This window comes from Trichophyton verrucosum (assembly GCF_000151505.1).
Source record: "Trichophyton verrucosum HKI 0517 chromosome Unknown contig00235_55.r1.exp, whole genome shotgun sequence".
Taxonomy (NCBI): Eukaryota; Fungi; Ascomycota; class Eurotiomycetes; order Onygenales; family Arthrodermataceae; genus Trichophyton; species Trichophyton verrucosum.
Window position 1 is genome coordinate 1 of NW_003315496.1, and position 14314 is coordinate 14314.

Below are 14314 nucleotides of genomic sequence, written 5' to 3' on the forward strand. Positions count from 1 at the left end.
AGCGAGTAAGAGAAAAAGAGCGGGAGAGAGGGTGTGAGGCTTGCGAGTGCAGATGCTGACCGCTACTAGATTCATGAACCTCCCTGGATCGTCAGACGCACCAGGAAGACATACAGCGATACCGCAGACTAGAGACATAGAGAGAGATACGGACCTTATCTGAACAGGCTGGAGACACACCTGCAGCGGGATAGACAAGGAATGGGCGATATCTCTGCTACGATGATCAAGAGCGAGCCTGACGAGCCCAACAACCCCCATCAGTTCATGATGTCGCCTTCTGCCTACGGGATCCCGACGCCGTCCTACGGCAACCAGTTCGGTGGCTCAGGCACAGGCACAGGCACAGGAGCCGGAGCCAACGGAAGCGAGGGAATCGATCCGTCAGAGCTCACCATGCAACAAAACGGCTTCGTCTCCCACCACCATCCGTTCGGCTCCCAAAATCTGTCCTCTAGTTTCACACTCGGCAACGCTGGAATCGATACCGACGAGCTACTCGACCTCGAAATCAACGGTCAGAACCTCTCAAGAGACGATGGCCTTGACCAGCGCCAGCCTACCGCCATCTCCATGAGCCACCAGGGCCAGATGTCCCATATCTACTCCAGCACACCCGACGGTGCTCCCATACAGTCACCTTTCCTACGCTCTTCCTTCAACTACGACCAGTTCCGCCAGGTGCAGCATACACCACAAGCGACCTCGCCACACATGAACGCCATGAACGTCCACTTTGACCAAAACTACTCTGTCGCAGGTAAGGCTGCCCGCAACTCCTTTCACGGTGACGCGAGAAGCCCCGTCACTCCCAAGACTCCCGGCATCGGCATCGGTGGGCTTAATATAAATACTCCAGACTCAGGCAGCTATTCCTCGCAGCCCATCCGTGCCGTTAGTCTACAATCTCAGCATCAGAAGAGCATGTCTGGGCAGTGGAACGGCACTCCCGGTAGCGCTCAATCACTTATGGAGTCCCCGATCTCTTCACCCGGTGGACACCACGCTTCCCACCATGCCAACATCCACGAGATGCTCAAGTCCGCTAAACATGCTTCCCTGCCGGCCAAAGTTGACTCCCTCCACGGTCACCACCACTCGTCTTCCTCCCAGTCACTCGAGTCCCAAGAAGCCAAGCGCCGTCGGCGTCGTGCCTCACATAACATGGTCGAGCGCCGACGAAGAGACAACATCAACGAACGCATCCAGGATCTTTCTCATCTTGTACCTCAACACCGTCTCGAAGATGAAAAGATCCGCAAGCAGTTAGTCAACAACTCCGCTCTCTCCACTTCCTCAGGCGCCAACGCTTCCTCCCCTCCAAACCACAACCCTGCCACATCCCTGCTCGCCGGTCCCTCCGCCCGGCGCGCCACCGCAGGTAACATCACTATGGGCCTGCCCATCGAGGAGAAGGAGAAAGGCCCCAATAAGGGCGACATCCTCAACGGTGCTGTCGGCTGGACTCGTGACCTCATGTGGGCTCTACATCGCAAGCTCGAACAGGAGGACCAGCTCGCGGAGTACATTGCCTCACTTGGTGGTCAGTGGCCCTTTGAGCAAACCGAAGAAGATCGCCGGATGAGAACAGAGGTTTTCGATGCCATGGAGGCAAACGACGGTGTCAACTTCTCTTATTCTCGTGGAGTCGGAAGCGGGCTCCGCGTCCCGAAACATACAACAATCTCAGGCGAATCGCTTCCTCAGTCAAACAGCCCCTCGCAAGACCAATCACAACCGCAGACTCAACCGCAAACCCAATCCCAGACCCAAACGTCGGGCAACAGTCCCGGTTTCAACAGCTCTCAGTTCTGGAATAGCTCAGGACACATCGGCCTAAGCGTCAAGGAAGAAGACGAATATGCAATGGAAATATGAAAGAAGCCATATCTTACTTTTTCCATCTTGTCTTTCCCCTTTTTGCTATCCAATTCAACTATCCATCTAAGGGTTAGGTCCACGTTTTGCATATATGGTCGGTGGCGTTTACTTGCTTCGTCTCTACAGCTCGAAAAGAGATGATTTGGTCAGTGGGTCAGGTTGGGCGACTCAGCATCGAGCGAAGGCTTAGCTTCCTGCTGCACTGTTATTTCGTTTATACATTTCGGGCTTTCTCCTTGTTGCGTATTTTTTCTTATTTTCTTGCTGCTGCTTCTGCTCACCTGCGTGCTTGTCTTCTTGTTAGCTTTCTCATGCATGGCATGGCATTGCATGGCATTACACCCCTAGTTGCCAACACAACCTTTCCTCTCCTTATACGCCCCTGCCAGCTCCTTTTGGCTATCTCGTTTCATATATCCCCGTATATCACACCATACACATACATCTACGAAGTCACGATTGATTGATTGATTGATTAATACTGATTTTGATATCCCACGACGCCTTGTCTGTCATTCCATTCGCCCTGAATTCCCATCTCACTCCCGGGTTCTTGTTTCCTTCCCCATCAGATCTATCTTATACATATAGCAGGGTACCCAGGTCCCCTTTTCTCATATCTCCTTATTTTGGTTTTCTCCATTTCAGGCGGTTGGTTGATGTCCCGCGTACATGCGCTACGTACTGCTTGATCTTTATTTACTTCCTACTTTTTCATGGCGGACGTTAGTTGCCTGATTGATTGATTGATTGATGACTTTTCTGATATACATTTTATGCATACCCCCTTTCCCCAGTCCCGATTGGTTCATGTCTCTTTTTGTCTATTTCCTTAAGCCATGCTGTCATGCCACCCTTACATGTCTTCTTTTCGTTTACTTGACCCCCTTTTTCTCTACCTTCCATTCGTAGTACAGTTTTTCTTTCATTGCTTCTTCTTCTTTTCCGATTAGCCTTGTTTTGTATTTATGTAGTTAATATTATCCCCTAATAACGATATGAACCGTACTTATTGATTTTTTACTGTTGTGATTGAACGGAAAAGATAAGAAAGGGAAAGATATACATGTGTAATGAAATCTATTCCTCTAGTATGCCAATGTCTATGCGCCAAAGGTACGGAAGAAAAATAGTGGTATCATCAGGAAGCTGTCTGTCTGTCCATCAACTGGACGGAGAGCTCTAGCGGTGACGCATGCATATATACCAGTAACGGCATGCCTGAATAGCCAGAAATAATTATAATGTGTCTCAGTCCGGAGTATGCTCGCCTGGCGGCCAATGCCTCGTCTGTCATCTATATCCCGAGCCGGTATATAAATTCTTCAAAAGTAATAACCAACACATCACTCCTTTCTCAAGGTGCGGAAGAAATCCGTCACGGCAGTAAACACAACGAGCAAGATACCGCCTCCGGGACCCAGTCGAAGCACCTTGGGCAGGAATCCCTTATACAGTGCTCCGAAACCTTCCTCTCTCATCACGGTTCCCAACGCAGGCCACGCCCAGTTATACTTGGGTACGGAGCCGGCGATCTTGGGGCTGTTTTGAATTCGCGACTTAACCACGTCCATGGGGGTGTTGATGACTGTTCCGAGGGTTCCTCCAACAGTTCCGGCAATGATGTCGTTTCTCATCTGCTGGCTCTGGTTTCCCTTTTCAACTGCAGGCAGCTGTGCCCTGATCTGGAAGATACTGCCAAAGTACCCCGCGTTCCAAAGGATATGGCGCCAAAGGGTAGCCTCAAGACCATTGTACAATGCCAGGGGGCCTTCGTGCTTGACGATCTTGCGAACGACATCAATCATACCGTTATACTTGCCGGCGGACTCCTTGTCCTGCAGACGGATCTTGACGAGCTCAAAGGGGACGACGACAAAGGACTCTGTGGCTCCAGCAGTGGCTCCGGTAAGAATAGCCAGTGGCTGGTTAGCCTTTTCCATACCGAAGATCTTACGATAGAAGGCACCCCAGCTATCGTTTGCTGCAAACTTTGTTGCTCGCTTGGGTGCTTCCATCAGGATAGGGGCGTTAATGCCGCGGTACAGGCGGGAGAACCTGCTATCGTTAGCTCAACTATTCCTGGCGCACAAGGCAGACAGCGGGCGTAAAGGACGCACCCCTCGTTCCGGACAATCTTGCTGAAGCAGTCAAACATGCCATTGTATCCCTCTGCGCCTTTGGCAGCACCGGTCTGAAGTTGGCTGGAGTAATTGTTAGCATATGGCTATGGCGTTAGCTTCCGAGGCCGGAGATGGCGGAGAGGCCTTACACTCGGGTCTTGACAACATCCAGCGGATACCTAGTCGACTGTCAGTATGGGACCTGTCATGGCATCAGTATAGAGAGCGGCATAGGCGTACATGACGAGAATCTGTAGGTAATTGAGAGTTAGCCAGCCGCAGACCGAAAGAATGGCTTTAGAGGGGAATAACCAACCTCAGAGACACCGGCAACCGCACCAGCGGCGAACTGGTAGGCGAACGGCAATGGGGCCTTATCCTGCGACATCTTGTCGGTCCTGAGTGTCTTGAGAGTATCCTGAGGGCGCTGAGAAGAAGGAGGAAGTTGGTGATGTCGAAGTCGAGGTCGAAGTCGAAAGTTGAAATCACGAGAGCAACGAAAAAGCCGAAACGCAAAAGTCGGCGAGCAGGCCGAAGCTGACTAAGCAGCAAGGTTTTTGCGGCATTTTAAGAGGTTCGAACAAAAAAGACAAAGAAGGACAATAAGAAGTTGGCAAAAGATGCATAGAAGATTGACGATAAGACGAGAGATGGGAAAAGATGAAGTAGCAGGAAGTGGTGGGAGGAGTGGCAGGGTTATATACAGATAGTTGGGATTCGGACTGCATGGCCGCGCTTTGGTGTTGATAGTGGTTGAGTGACTAGATCTATGGACTCGAGCTGCATATGTATAGCATGGGATCGTACTCTATATAGCAGGGCGTAATAAGGACAGGAAGAGATGTGCTTGAAGATCGTGATGAACTCCAAAAAAAGAAATGAGAATAAGGAAGATGAGCAGAGCAGAAAATGTATGGAGGAGATGGCAATAGACGGAGACTCGGTGTTGTACGTATACGGATCTATATCAGCGTCTACCAGGTAGTTATAGGAGGGTGAGGATAAGGGACATAGTCAAAAAGTCCTTCGACATGACTGCTACATGTTCCAATCCAGGTCATCCATCTTCCCTCTCTGTCTGCTATCAAGTTCACCTTCATCTTCTTTGCTTTTTATCATCTTTTTTCTTGCTTTCTTTTGCTCCTTGCTTCTTCGTCTCATGCAGGTCGATAACTAAGGCCTACGTGACCGTGCTTCTGTCGCGTCGCGTTTTCAGCGTCAAAAAGGAGAAAAACACTTTAAACCCCGATAAATAACATTAGTATGAAACGCAACGAACGAGTTGAAGAAGACTCGAGAAAGACCACAAAGATGAGATGAAGAGGATGCCAGTATAAGACACAACGATGCATGACCCCTTTGTCTGCTCGAACTCCAGAGCGAAGCTAGACGCCTTCAGATACGCTCCAAAGCGGACGACCGAGATGGAGGACGACTTACCAGAACAGTCGACTCAAGAGGCAGAGGAGACGGAAAAGACAGTACCAAAACCAGGATTTGGGGAGACCAGGCCGATACCATGTCCAGAGACGCCAGTTCACAAAATACCGCTTGCAGACATGATAAGCAACACCGAAGACGCCCTCAAAAACGCGCCAGAGAAGGAGATCACGCCCGGAGACCATGTCTTCTGGGACCACGGCGGCTCCTTTTCACGATCAACTCCAAACAGCTCGAGTAGGAGGCGTAACCGGAGTTTGTCACCTAGCAGTTCGCCCTCCTATATCCCCGGGGATGGCTCCTTTACTACTGCGCTTACTTCGGACAAGTTGATGTTGACTACACCCCAACACGATGCCGCTGCAGACCTCTGGAACAGGTACGTGGGCAAAGTAGATCTGCCAGAGTGCAATGTACCTCCTTCCCCACGTACTCCAGGCCTCAAGAGTAGCGCAAGAAAGGCAGCCAGTTTACGTAGAACAAACAGCTGTGCTATTGACTGGCCCAAATCGGCCACCAAAGGGAAACGGTCTGCGGACTGGTTAGGCTCAAACAGGCGGATTCGGCGGCCTCTTACCACTGAAGAAGGCGAGCAAGGCCCTTTTGGCAATTCAAGAATCAATATGCTTGTTGACAGGATACAGAAGTCCCTGTTGAAGAAGTCCGGTTCCAAAAAAGAGGATACTCCTGCTCCAGCCCCGCCCAGCTCTTCACCTTTGCCTGATAGAGCAGATGAGCAGCCATCCAAACGCATGAGATTTACCATTGAATCTCCAACCAAGCCTGCTCCCACGCGCAGAGGACATCCAGATACGATTCCACCACCAAACAAGGATCCATTGTCGTCTGACTATGGCTATGACGACCAAGACCAAGAGTTCTTTGAGCTCGCAGCTGCTTCAACGAATGAGGCTTTTCTAAATACGCAGAAATGCAAAAATACCCCTAACACATTACGACCTGATACCAATGCCAATTATGATACCTTCTCACAGCTCGCCAAGGATATGAGCGATGACTCCGATGATTTCGATAATGATGATTACGACGGCATGGATGAGATTATAGCAACATACACCAAGAATAACCCCGTATCTGCCCCCACTACTTCGAAAAATACCGCGACGACGAATACCACGACTACGGCTGCTGTTAAACCGCCCGTCACCCCGCAGAAAAGCCAGGCGAATAGGATTGTTCCTGAGGAAGAGTTTGAAAATATAATGGAATTAGATTCATTTGATTCTGATCCTGGTGACAACGTTGGTCGTTCCCTGTATTCATAAATACGTACTTACATATAGTTTGCATGCTTACTGTTTATCAAGCCCAGTCAAAATCCGCAGGCCATTAAGCGCTATCTTGTCATAGACTTAGCCGAAAATACATATACCAATAGCAAAGGCCGTATTCAATGGGAGAAAGTACGTCTCTCGTTCGTTTTGTATATACCATACCTAAAAACACATACTAACGTCCGTAGGTTCTGGTCGTCCGTGAAGACAAGAAGAAAAAAACTCGCGCCATCACGCTACGGGACTCGTGGTTTGAATCTGCGGTCTCTAAGGACACCTATATCCACCTCATAGGCAACTTTGATCGCAATGGTCAATGCCTTGTCGACGACTCTTCCAGTCACGCCATCATCCTAGATCCAGACCACCTCATCTCTGCTACTGTAGTGGCGGACTCCTTCACATGCCCTCGCCGTGCCGTTCTTCAGGACCGCGTCAAGGCTACTAATGATGCTAACAAGCCTCAGGTCTATGGCCATATCTTGCATGAAATCTTCCAAGAGGCCATGAAAGCAAATACCTGGAACCTACCCTGGTTGAAGAACCTTATCAATACCATTTTACCAAAGTATATTGAAAGTCTATTCGACGTTAATCTTACTTTCAACGATGCAGCCAACTATCTTGAGTCCAAGATGCCCGCCCTTAGAGATTGGGCAAAGTCATATGTCCATCCTCGCCCAACGGTATGCTTTCGCTAGAATACGCTGCATTGATCATGTTCTAATAGAAATTTCCTACAGGCTGGCTCGATGATGGATGATAGGAACGGAGCTACATCAAAGATCTGCATCAATAAACTGCTTGAGGTTGAAGAGCATGTGTGGTCGCCTATGTACGGTCTTAAAGGCAATATCGATGCTACCGTACAAATCGTCCTTGAGGAAGAAGGGAGCCAAAAAACGCTCACAGTTCCTCTGGAAGTCAAGACGGGAAAGAATAATACGAATCAATCACATCGGGCGCAAACGGCGTTATACTCATTACTCCTTTCTGACCGCTATGGTATGTTGCCTTTCATTCATTTGCACTTTCAAGCCGAACAGCTGAACGCTAACGACTAGCAGATATAAATGTTACTTTTGGAATATTATATTACTTGGAAATATCAAAGACCCTTCGTGTTCGCGCCATACCAGGGGAGATACGGCAAATGATTCAACAGCGAAATTTACTCGCCGGATATCTGCGCCAACATTTGGAGCTCCCACCCATGTTAAAGAATTCTAGACTTTGCAGCCCTTGCTACGCAAAGACATCATGCTTCCTTTATCACAAGCTTGTCGATGACGGCACGGAGGAAACCAGCGGGGTAGGGAAGATCTTCCAAGAAACATCTGGTCATCTTAGGGCTCCTCATCAGGCATTTTTTAAAAAATGGGATGACCTCCTCACTCTTGAAGAAAAGGAGATGTCGAAATTCCGCCGTGAGCTATGGACTATGGTTAGTGCTGAACGCGAGGGAGTAGGGCGATGCTTCGGCAACGTCATTATTGAGAACGGTTCTGCGTCTGAGAATTTGGAAGGGCCACGAATAAATCGGTTCCAGTATACCTTCATCAAACCAAAGTCGGTCTCAGGCTTCTCCTTTACAGAATCACAGATCAACGTCGGTGAGCCGATTGTTATCTCCGACGAGCAAGGTCATTTCGCTCTTGCGAACGGATTTGTGGTGCAAATCAGTCCTAGACGCATCACAGTGGCAGTTGACAGACGACTTCACAATGCTCGAAATAAAGAGCCCGGCTTCGACGCTGTCAACAATCAAGCCTTCGAAGGCATCATGGACATTTCGTCCAAAAATAAGAATGCCATGGGTATAAATTGTGACACAGAGAGCCCGATGCTTTACAGGCTGGACAAAGATGAATTTAGCAATGGACTGGCCATTGTTAGAAACAATCTAGTTTCCCTGATGGAGCGGGATGTTTTTCAGTCTGCTCGGCTCCGCGAGTTGATTGTAGAGGGAGCTGCACCGGTTTTCAAACCTGGTTCACCCCTCTCACGCCTCCCAGAGAGTGTGGGACCTAATTTAAATATGGATCAGAAAATGGCCATTGGGAAGGTTCTAACTGCTGAAGACTATGCGTTGGTCCTCGGTATGCCTGGAACCGGTAAAACAACAACAATCGCCCAAATCATTCGTGCCCTGGTGTCCCAAGGGAAAAGTGTTCTACTTACCTCCTACACCCACACAGCAGTCGATAACATCCTGCTCAAGATTCGGGATGACAAGTTTAGAATCCTCCGTCTAGGAACACCGTCGAAGGTTCACCCCGAAGTTCAACAATTTGCGGAAATGGCAGCAACGCCAAAGAATACAATTGAAGAACTTGAAGATTCATACGAGAATTCAAAGGTTGTAGCAACAACATGCCTAGGAGTCAATCATCGAATCTTTAATACCCGAACTTTTGATTACTGTATAGTCGACGAAGCCTCACAGATCACCTTGCCTGTTTGCCTAGGCCCTATTCGCATGGCTAAGACATTCATCCTTGTGGGAGACCATTACCAATTACCTCCGCTTGTTCAGAGCAAACAAGCCGTTGAGGGCGGTCTTGATCTTAGCTTGTTCAAACTGCTTTGTGACATGCATCCATCCTCAGTGGTAAACCTAGAACATCAATATCGCATGTGTGAAGAGGTCATGCTTCTATCAAATACGCTGATATACTCCAACCATCTCAAATGTGGAACGCCAACCATTGCAACCCGTTCCCTTTCTATTCCAAACATTGATGGCCTGAAACGTGTTCATCCAACCTCCTTCCCGTCATCCTCTACCCAATCGCTGTGTCTAGGCTCCAGTCACAACAGATGTTGGCTCCGAGACCTCATTGACCCTCGTGCTAAAGCACGCTTCGTTAACACCGATTCTCTTCGCCCCGAAGCTCTAGACTCAGCTAAAGGTTCCCGTATAATTAACGAGGTAGAAGCTACACTTTGTGCACAACTTGTTGAGGCATTTATCTCCGTCGGTATTGCTGCAGAGGACATTGGCGTTGTCACACTCTATCGAAGCCAACTCTCCCTCTTGAAACAGAAACTTCGTCACCATGGTTCGGCGCTTGAAATGCATACTGCAGACCGTTTCCAGGGTCGCGATAAAGAGATCATAATCATGAGCTGCGTAAGAAGCAACTCAGACAGGAACGTAGGTGACTTGCTACGTGACTGGCGGCGAGTCAACGTTGCCTTTACCCGAGCCAGAACCAAAATGCTCATAGTGGGCAGCAAAGCTACACTTAGTGAAGGAAACGAGCTTTTAGGGAAGTTCACAGCTTTAATGGACGAGCATCAATGGCGGTATGATCTACCACCTAATGCCGTCAGCCAGCACTTCTTCGAAGAGCACGATTCACTCTTCACACAAGCAATGAACTCTCGAACTCCGAAAGCAAACAAAATGGCAAACACCCTTTCTCCAAGCCCGACAAAGAAATTGACTCAGCCTCGACTCCCACTTAGCCCCCTGAAGAATAATAAGGCAAACACCTTTCCCGGATCTGCATCGGGCATAAAAAGGCCGCAGAAAGTTGGAAAGCCATTGGATGGAGGAAAAATTGTCAGAAAACGGCCAGTGCTGATGGATGTTCTTAATGATATGCTTGGATGATATTATAGGCCCCCTCTCAACCCTCTAACAGTGTGGTTGCATTGTTTTGGACTCAAATTGGAGCCCCTTGGCTTTCGTGGAACAACTTATTGACCCCCATGTATGTTTCTTGGGCCTCTTAGTTGGGCTTCGCTTTTATAAGCTCATGTTTATAGATTGTGTTCGGAGTTCAGTTCTGGGTATTGTGAAGGAAACAAGTTTAAAATATAGTGCATCCAGGAGTAATAGAATAACTCATCTATATCTGCAGATCCACAGTCAAAAGCTTGCAACATTGCCACCAACGTATTCCCAGCAGATATATTTCCGTCGAGGAGAGGGCTCTTCGTCCTTAGAATCGACATTTTCCTCCTCCCGCTTAGCACTGCTAAAGGGTAATGCCACGACAGAGTAGCCATCCTTCCCATCCACTGCATCCTTCCCCATTGCTGAGACAAGTAGCCCAAACCAGTGGCCAGCACTTGTAGACTTTGAGCCACATTTCCGTCTATATTAAGAAGGTTAGAAGCTTCCAGCTAATATAGATATGGAAAGGAGTCTTACAATACTGATAAAAGTAGCATCATAACCCAGCTGGATGGTATTAAACCTCTCCATGTGATCTTAACTAGATCTGTTGCCTTACATTCCTCTTTCTGCGGAACTTGATATCGGCTTAGATATGGATCGATCGAGTCACTTTCCAGAATCCGGTCTGATCCCAAGGATGCTAGGCCCAACCACTCCTGTAACTCGTCACAGGTCCTACAGAGAGCATCTCTGTCTTCTGTCGGAAGGAGAGTTTCTGAACCGAAGGGTGGTACAAGAACTTTTTCCATCACGATTTCTGCTGGCGAGAGCGTAATAATCTGTGGGTGATACTTTTTGATAGGGGCATCTGCTTCATTTGTTAGGATGGACCAACCAAGAGGAATAAGGCAATGTCGTACCCTCGTCCGTTAAACTTGGGGATTTAGATAAATCAGTAAACAGCCACGTTACAGAGTTGTTTAAAACGTTCTTAAACGCCCATGAAATCCGTTCAAACCCTTTCTTGCCATGTAACATTGATGAGGGCCGGAGATTTATTTCCACCACTAGATTTCCAGTTAGATTAATATATAGATCGAGATCGTCTACTAGGGAGACACCTACTATATCTTGACTTTATGTGTTTCCTATCCCCCGATCGAATGGCCTTTCCCACGAGGCCTGCACGTTCATATGTTGATTTATCGAGTTCAAGTGTAAGAACCCCTAATGCACCTGTTTTAGCACTTGTTGAATAAACTAGAAAGCTATTTCTTACCATCTTTGAGAGTGTAGACATTGTCTATGCCTCTTCTTCCCTCTGATATCATAAGGACATTTCCTATGTATGTATGTTAATATTTATCGTATCGGAAGAAGCAAGCTAGGACACCTACCAATCTTGATATATTTCGTGAAAAAGTCCCCTTCTAGCAAGCCTGATAATGGAAAGATAGCTCGCGCATATTGATATGGTTTAACTTCTCCCAAAATTGAACTCCAGGCTGCCTCGTGTATATGTCGTGGAAGTATTAACTCAACCTGTCGAAAATATCAGCCAGTGTGTCATGGAGATAAGTATTTGTCCCATACCTTGTGATTGAACACATGGCCAAGTATAGCAGAAAAAGGCGCCCTCTTCTGGGGCGGCTGAGCAGGATCAACAAATACAGGCAAATTTCCGATTGATATAAGGCATTTCTCTTTGTCCATCAATGGGTCTTCGAAGTCAAACATTTTGCCTAGAAGCTGGCTGCTGCTGTTTCTTCCATAAAACACCTGATATCACCGCCGTCGAGCAACGCCAGCAGGTATTAGGGATATCTGAGACTATCAATGTCAAAGTCTCTCATTATACAGTTCAGCTCTGTCGGGTATATCATAAAACCTGGTTCACAGTCTATTGTGTTGTGGTTCACCTGCGTTGATGTCATTGATCTTCGTTGAAATTGAAGAGACTGCCAAGCCGAGAGCTTCTTTTGCTTCAAAAAGCGCCAAACACCACGATATAAAAACCATCCCAAGCGCTTCAACCGAAGAGCGGCGAGGGCTCAATTTGAAGCTCCTAACATGCCGCCAGCTTCTTCTAATCTAGTATCCAAGGATCGGTTCGCTCATTTGTTCGGTGGTTTACGGACTCAGAGCTACCCAGATCCTAACGCGCGAGGCCCCGGCTCCCATAGGCATGCAATCCCATTTCTCTACGGTGCTTATATATTGAATGAAGACAAGGAATATGATGCTAACTAGTGCTCTCTAGCATCCGTACTTTGGCATGGAACCCAACGGGAACGTTGATAGCAACTGGGTCTGTTGATCGAACACTGCGCATCTGGAACCCGGAACGACCTGACGTGAGATATTCGACCGATTTGCGCGGGCACACTTCCGGCATTGAACAGATAGCATTCAACCCCGTGAAGGAATCTGAGCTCGCCAGCTGCTCAAAGGATGGAACTGTCCGCTTTTGGGATGTGCGCGCAAAGAACTGCGTCGGCCGTGTCGATGTTGGAGGGGAGGCCTTTTCCCTCGCATGGTCCCCCGATGGAAGCGTACTGCTGGCTGGGAGAATGGTATTTAAATTCCTTGTTATTTGCTTACTCCAGTATCTACAGTATATGCTAACGATTTTTTATCCAGGATGACACATTAGTTCCTATATCTGTCGAACCAGTAGCCATGTCTACCAATCCTGCACCCAATGCGCCGAAAGCGCCATCAACCTACAAAGCATTGTCTCACCATAAACAACCCATCCGTACGAATGGGATTGCATTTTCACACTCTTTCGATCCAAACCTTTTCCTCACCACAGGGGATGGAACTGTCAAAATAGAATCGTACCCATCTTTCGACACACTACATACGCTCAATGCCCATACAGCCGCTTGTCTTTGTGTCTCGCTCGCTCCAACTGCGAGGTATCTAGCCATTGGCGGAGGAGATTCACTCATTTCTCTCTGGGATACAACGAATTGGGTATGCCAGCGCACTGTTTCGAGTAGTGGTGGTGGAGCCGTTCGCGGTATTAGCTGGAGTTGGGACGGACGGTTTATAGTGGGCGCCTGTGACGAAACAGACTGCGGAGGCACAGGTCTGGAAATATTCCATGCTGAGACTGGAGATAGTGTATACACTATACCGACGGGCAATCCCAACGTTGGGGTCCCTGCCGTAGCCTGGCACCCATCCCGTTATTGTCTTGCATATTCTCTCTATGCAGAAGGTATTGGGAGTGGCAATAACGGCCTACGCATCGTAGGTGCCGGTGCCGGTGACTTTTGAAACCTGCTGATGATATATGAACTAAATAGAAAGAGATGCCAGACATACCTTTGTTACAGTATAATGACTAGTATGATTCAGGTTTCAATTATGGTGATAGGAATAGCTACCGTCAGCGCCATTGATTTAAGTAAACCACAGAGTGACCATATAGGGGCAAACAATTGGACCCGAAGAAGTCGCTGAATTACAACAATTGACTGTCTGCAATAACATATCAAAATGAAAAGATCTTACATGTGTTACAACTTTTAATTCAACTACTAGAATGTATGAAATAGTTTTCTCGGTCGCATATTTTTCGTTTTGACCCATTTTCTTCTAATTTAGATCATCATTTGATCAATTCGATCGCAGGATACAATTGCCGCCGGTGTATGTGTACATAAGAGGAGATAAACGCGCCCTCCGCTTTCCAAATCACTACCTTCCACGAAAAATGTTCACATATTCCCAAATTCTTAAATCCCGTATTAGAACCGTAGTTTTCAACCAGATATGTATTCCCCGGATCATGACGAGAACATTGGGAATATATAAATAAGCGACCAAAATACTCGCTAGCATATGTGGGGCATGCGAAAACTAACATAAAACCCGGAAGTAGCATGAAATACTGAGAGGTGGGTGAATAGTATAGATGGGACGAAGTAGTATATGAT

General features: G+C 47.7%; 5 protein-coding genes across 5 annotated transcripts; 3 read left to right on the plus strand and 2 right to left on the minus strand.

Moving 5' to 3' along the window:
- Window positions 1-132: 132 nt before the first annotated feature.
- TRV_02680 (uncharacterized protein) lies at window positions 133-1878 on the plus strand (the record flags this gene model as incomplete). Its single annotated transcript, XM_003023112.1, has 1 exon — window positions 133-1878. A coding segment is annotated over one exon (1746 nt), but the record flags the coding sequence as incomplete, so codon positions are not given.
- A 1349-nt stretch (window positions 1879-3227) lies between these two features.
- On the minus strand, window positions 3228-3899 carry TRV_02681 (uncharacterized protein; the record flags this gene model as incomplete). The annotated part of the gene is made up of 1 exon (XM_003023113.1): window positions 3228-3899. The coding sequence occupies one exon, from the start codon at window positions 3897-3899 to the stop codon at window positions 3228-3230; it is 672 nt and encodes a 223-aa protein (XP_003023159.1).
- Window positions 3900-5350: 1451 nt separating this feature from the next.
- Window positions 5351-10358, plus strand: TRV_02682 (uncharacterized protein; the record flags this gene model as incomplete). Its single annotated transcript, XM_003023114.1, has 5 exons — window positions 5351-6706; window positions 6749-6868; window positions 6928-7425; window positions 7483-7744; window positions 7804-10358. The coding sequence occupies 5 exons, from the start codon at window positions 5351-5353 to the stop codon at window positions 10356-10358; spliced, it is 4791 nt and encodes a 1596-aa protein (XP_003023160.1).
- Window positions 10359-10616: 258 nt separating this feature from the next.
- Window positions 10617-12104, minus strand: TRV_02683 (uncharacterized protein; the record flags this gene model as incomplete). Its single annotated transcript, XM_003023115.1, has 6 exons — window positions 10617-10845; window positions 10902-11235; window positions 11288-11491; window positions 11647-11709; window positions 11765-11909; window positions 11961-12104. The coding sequence occupies 6 exons, from the start codon at window positions 12102-12104 to the stop codon at window positions 10617-10619; spliced, it is 1119 nt and encodes a 372-aa protein (XP_003023161.1).
- A 190-nt stretch (window positions 12105-12294) lies between these two features.
- On the plus strand, window positions 12295-13652 carry TRV_02684 (uncharacterized protein; the record flags this gene model as incomplete). Its single annotated transcript, XM_003023116.1, has 3 exons — window positions 12295-12461; window positions 12628-12940; window positions 13008-13652. 3 exons carry the CDS (start codon window positions 12295-12297, stop codon window positions 13650-13652), a joined length of 1125 nt encoding a protein of 374 aa, XP_003023162.1.
- Between the last annotated feature and the right edge of the window lie 662 nt (window positions 13653-14314).